At 35.4% G+C, this 2450-nt stretch overlaps 1 protein-coding gene across 1 annotated transcript; it reads right to left on the minus strand.

Annotated features, from left to right (window-relative positions):
• Nucleotides 1-730: 730 nt before the first annotated feature.
• Nucleotides 731-1864, minus strand: LOC106754738 (transcription factor MYB106-like). Its single transcript, XM_014636803.1, has 3 exons — nucleotides 1732-1864; nucleotides 1478-1607; nucleotides 731-1379 (listed from the first exon to the last, which is right to left on the minus strand). Exons 1-3 carry the CDS (start codon nucleotides 1862-1864, stop codon nucleotides 731-733), a joined length of 912 nt encoding a protein of 303 aa, XP_014492289.1.
• Between the last annotated feature and the right edge of the window lie 586 nt (nucleotides 1865-2450).

Raw genomic sequence — 2450 nt, forward strand, 5'->3', positions numbered from 1 at the left:
TGTTCCTTTTCCTCGCGGACCAACATATAGGAGTGCTTTTAAACTTAATACAACAAGGATCGTCATATTCTTCACTTTGTAGCACCATCAAAATCATTATCTTCATGACACCAATGCTCCACGTTGGTAACACTTATCTCACTTATAATCCTTTGCATATTGATAATATTTTGCAAATTGTTTGACCTTGCCACAATTATAATACCTATCTGACTTATAATCCTTTGCATAATGATAATATTTTACAAATCTGAAGCACTCAAAGTCCTTCACGCGCTACTTTCAACGCATTATTCTGAGCATTCGAAAATACAATGCTGCTTTTTGGTTTATGTTTTCATCTTCAACTATTTCTCAATGGTCTTGGATTCAAGAAATACCTTCATTTTTTAAATTCCAATTATCATAGTTGACCGTCTTTATCAACTATAGTGATATACTATTTTATTATTACTCATCTCACCTTTTTTTTAAAACACTCAATATCTCTCTATACTACCAATTTGTTGGTATGAGAAATATTTCTTATATTGAAAACAATCACTTTTACAGAAATACAAACACTTCACTCTTCACTCAAAACATTGGAGAACTTATACACTCATAATACACACTTATAATACCAACACACTTAAAATACACTAAAAGTAGCACAAAAATTAGCATAGTGGAAGACCGTCTGGTGCCACTAAAACAACATGTGGGTGGAGCCTATTAAGTTTATTTTACACTACATGGAAGTGGATTCATTAAACAGCTCTTTCATACTCTCAGACCTTGTTCTTCTAAATGCTTCCACAGCCACCATAATGTCATCGTCTTGTAAGTTTGATACACAACCTTCAATTTCTGTTTCACTTTGGCTACTAGCTCCCATGTCATTATTATCAACCTTGTATGAAACTAAACTTTCTGTGTTGGTGATTTGTGGAATATTAGAAACTGCAGGAAGCGTGGGAATGCTCGAAGTGGATACAGGTAACCGAAAATCATGATTTGTGGCAAGCACGAGGGCATACATATTATACGCTGTGCTGTTTTCGGTTGACAATGAATGTGATGAAAGACAAGGTTGAGTTGGAATTTTGCTTAGAATTAGCCCAGAGAAATACGAGGATCCCGATCCAGCTTGCACCATAGATCCTCTGACTTCAGCTTCATGTCGAGCACTCTCCCATTGAGCCACGTGGCAAACATTGATGGTGTCCTTTGGGTTGTCATAGCATACATCACTGGTTTCAAACGTGTTCTTTTTTATTGTTTTGTGGGTAATAGGATCCAAGCCCATTCTGATGAGTCTTTTCTTGATGTTGGAATTCCAGTAGTTCTTGATCTCATTGTCTGTTCTTTGGGGCAGGTGAGCTGCTATGATTGACCATCTGTACGTGCAACAGAGAAACAAAATTAGCTTCTGAGAAATATATGATCAACCATTTGATTCAGCAATACAAAAGTATGAAAACCAAAAGAAGGTCACTTGTTTCCAAGAAGAGCATGAAGTTGAATAATGGTATGTTCTTCCTCCGCGCTGAAGTTTCCTCTTTTGATATCAGGTTTGAGATAGTTAATCCACCTCAATCTGCAACTCTTTCCACATCTTTCAAGACCTAGATATATAAATCACACATCTATGTAACAAATAAAATTGGGATTTGAACCTTGATTCCTCAATATCAAGAACATGCACAGTCATTGATTGAGAAAAAAAGGGTACACGGAAGTTGTTATTACCCGCTTTGGCAGGCACTGAACGCCAAATTCCATGACCATGCTTTCGAACGTAGTCGAGGAGCTTCTTGTCTTCATCTGGAGTCCATGGTCCTTTCTTCAACCCTACCTTCTCACAGCATGGCATCCTTCCCATTTTCAAATGCAGAAGTGTTGTAAGGTAACCCGAATCAGTCATATGCATAGATAGAAGGATATATTGGAAGAGTACAGAAGTAGGTGATTGTTACTATATAACGTATAAATACCGTACCTTAGAGGAAAACCTTTAGGTTGAATATTTATCTGTCATCTTTAAGAAGATAGGGTCAACATAAAAGTTGTAGATACGTAAACCCTATACCCACTTCTTTTTAAGCTCTTGCTTTTCTTATCTTAAAATGTTCAAATGTAATAGCATTTACCTGTTTATCATGTTTTCTTTCTTTCTGCTGTTATCCTTGAGTATTTTGCTCCTCTATTTTTAAGAATACCACTGTTAGATATCTCAAATTTTTAAGTCCAGATTTGATAGAAATAATATAATTCATTTTGTAGATTGAAAAAATTTAAACATACAATGAAAGTGAGATTTATTGAGTCTACTTATATATATGGAAAATGATATTTTAACACCAATTTTTTGACACCATTTTGACATTGCACACGTGTCAAAATGTGGTTGGATGATTTCAAATTAAAAACAGAACTTTGGTTTTTCTCTTCCAAATATGCCCTTGCCT

The sequence above is a fragment of the Vigna radiata genome, unplaced genomic scaffold (assembly GCF_000741045.1).
Source record: "Vigna radiata var. radiata cultivar VC1973A unplaced genomic scaffold, Vradiata_ver6 scaffold_1013, whole genome shotgun sequence".
Classification (NCBI taxonomy): Eukaryota; Viridiplantae; Streptophyta; class Magnoliopsida; order Fabales; family Fabaceae; genus Vigna; species Vigna radiata.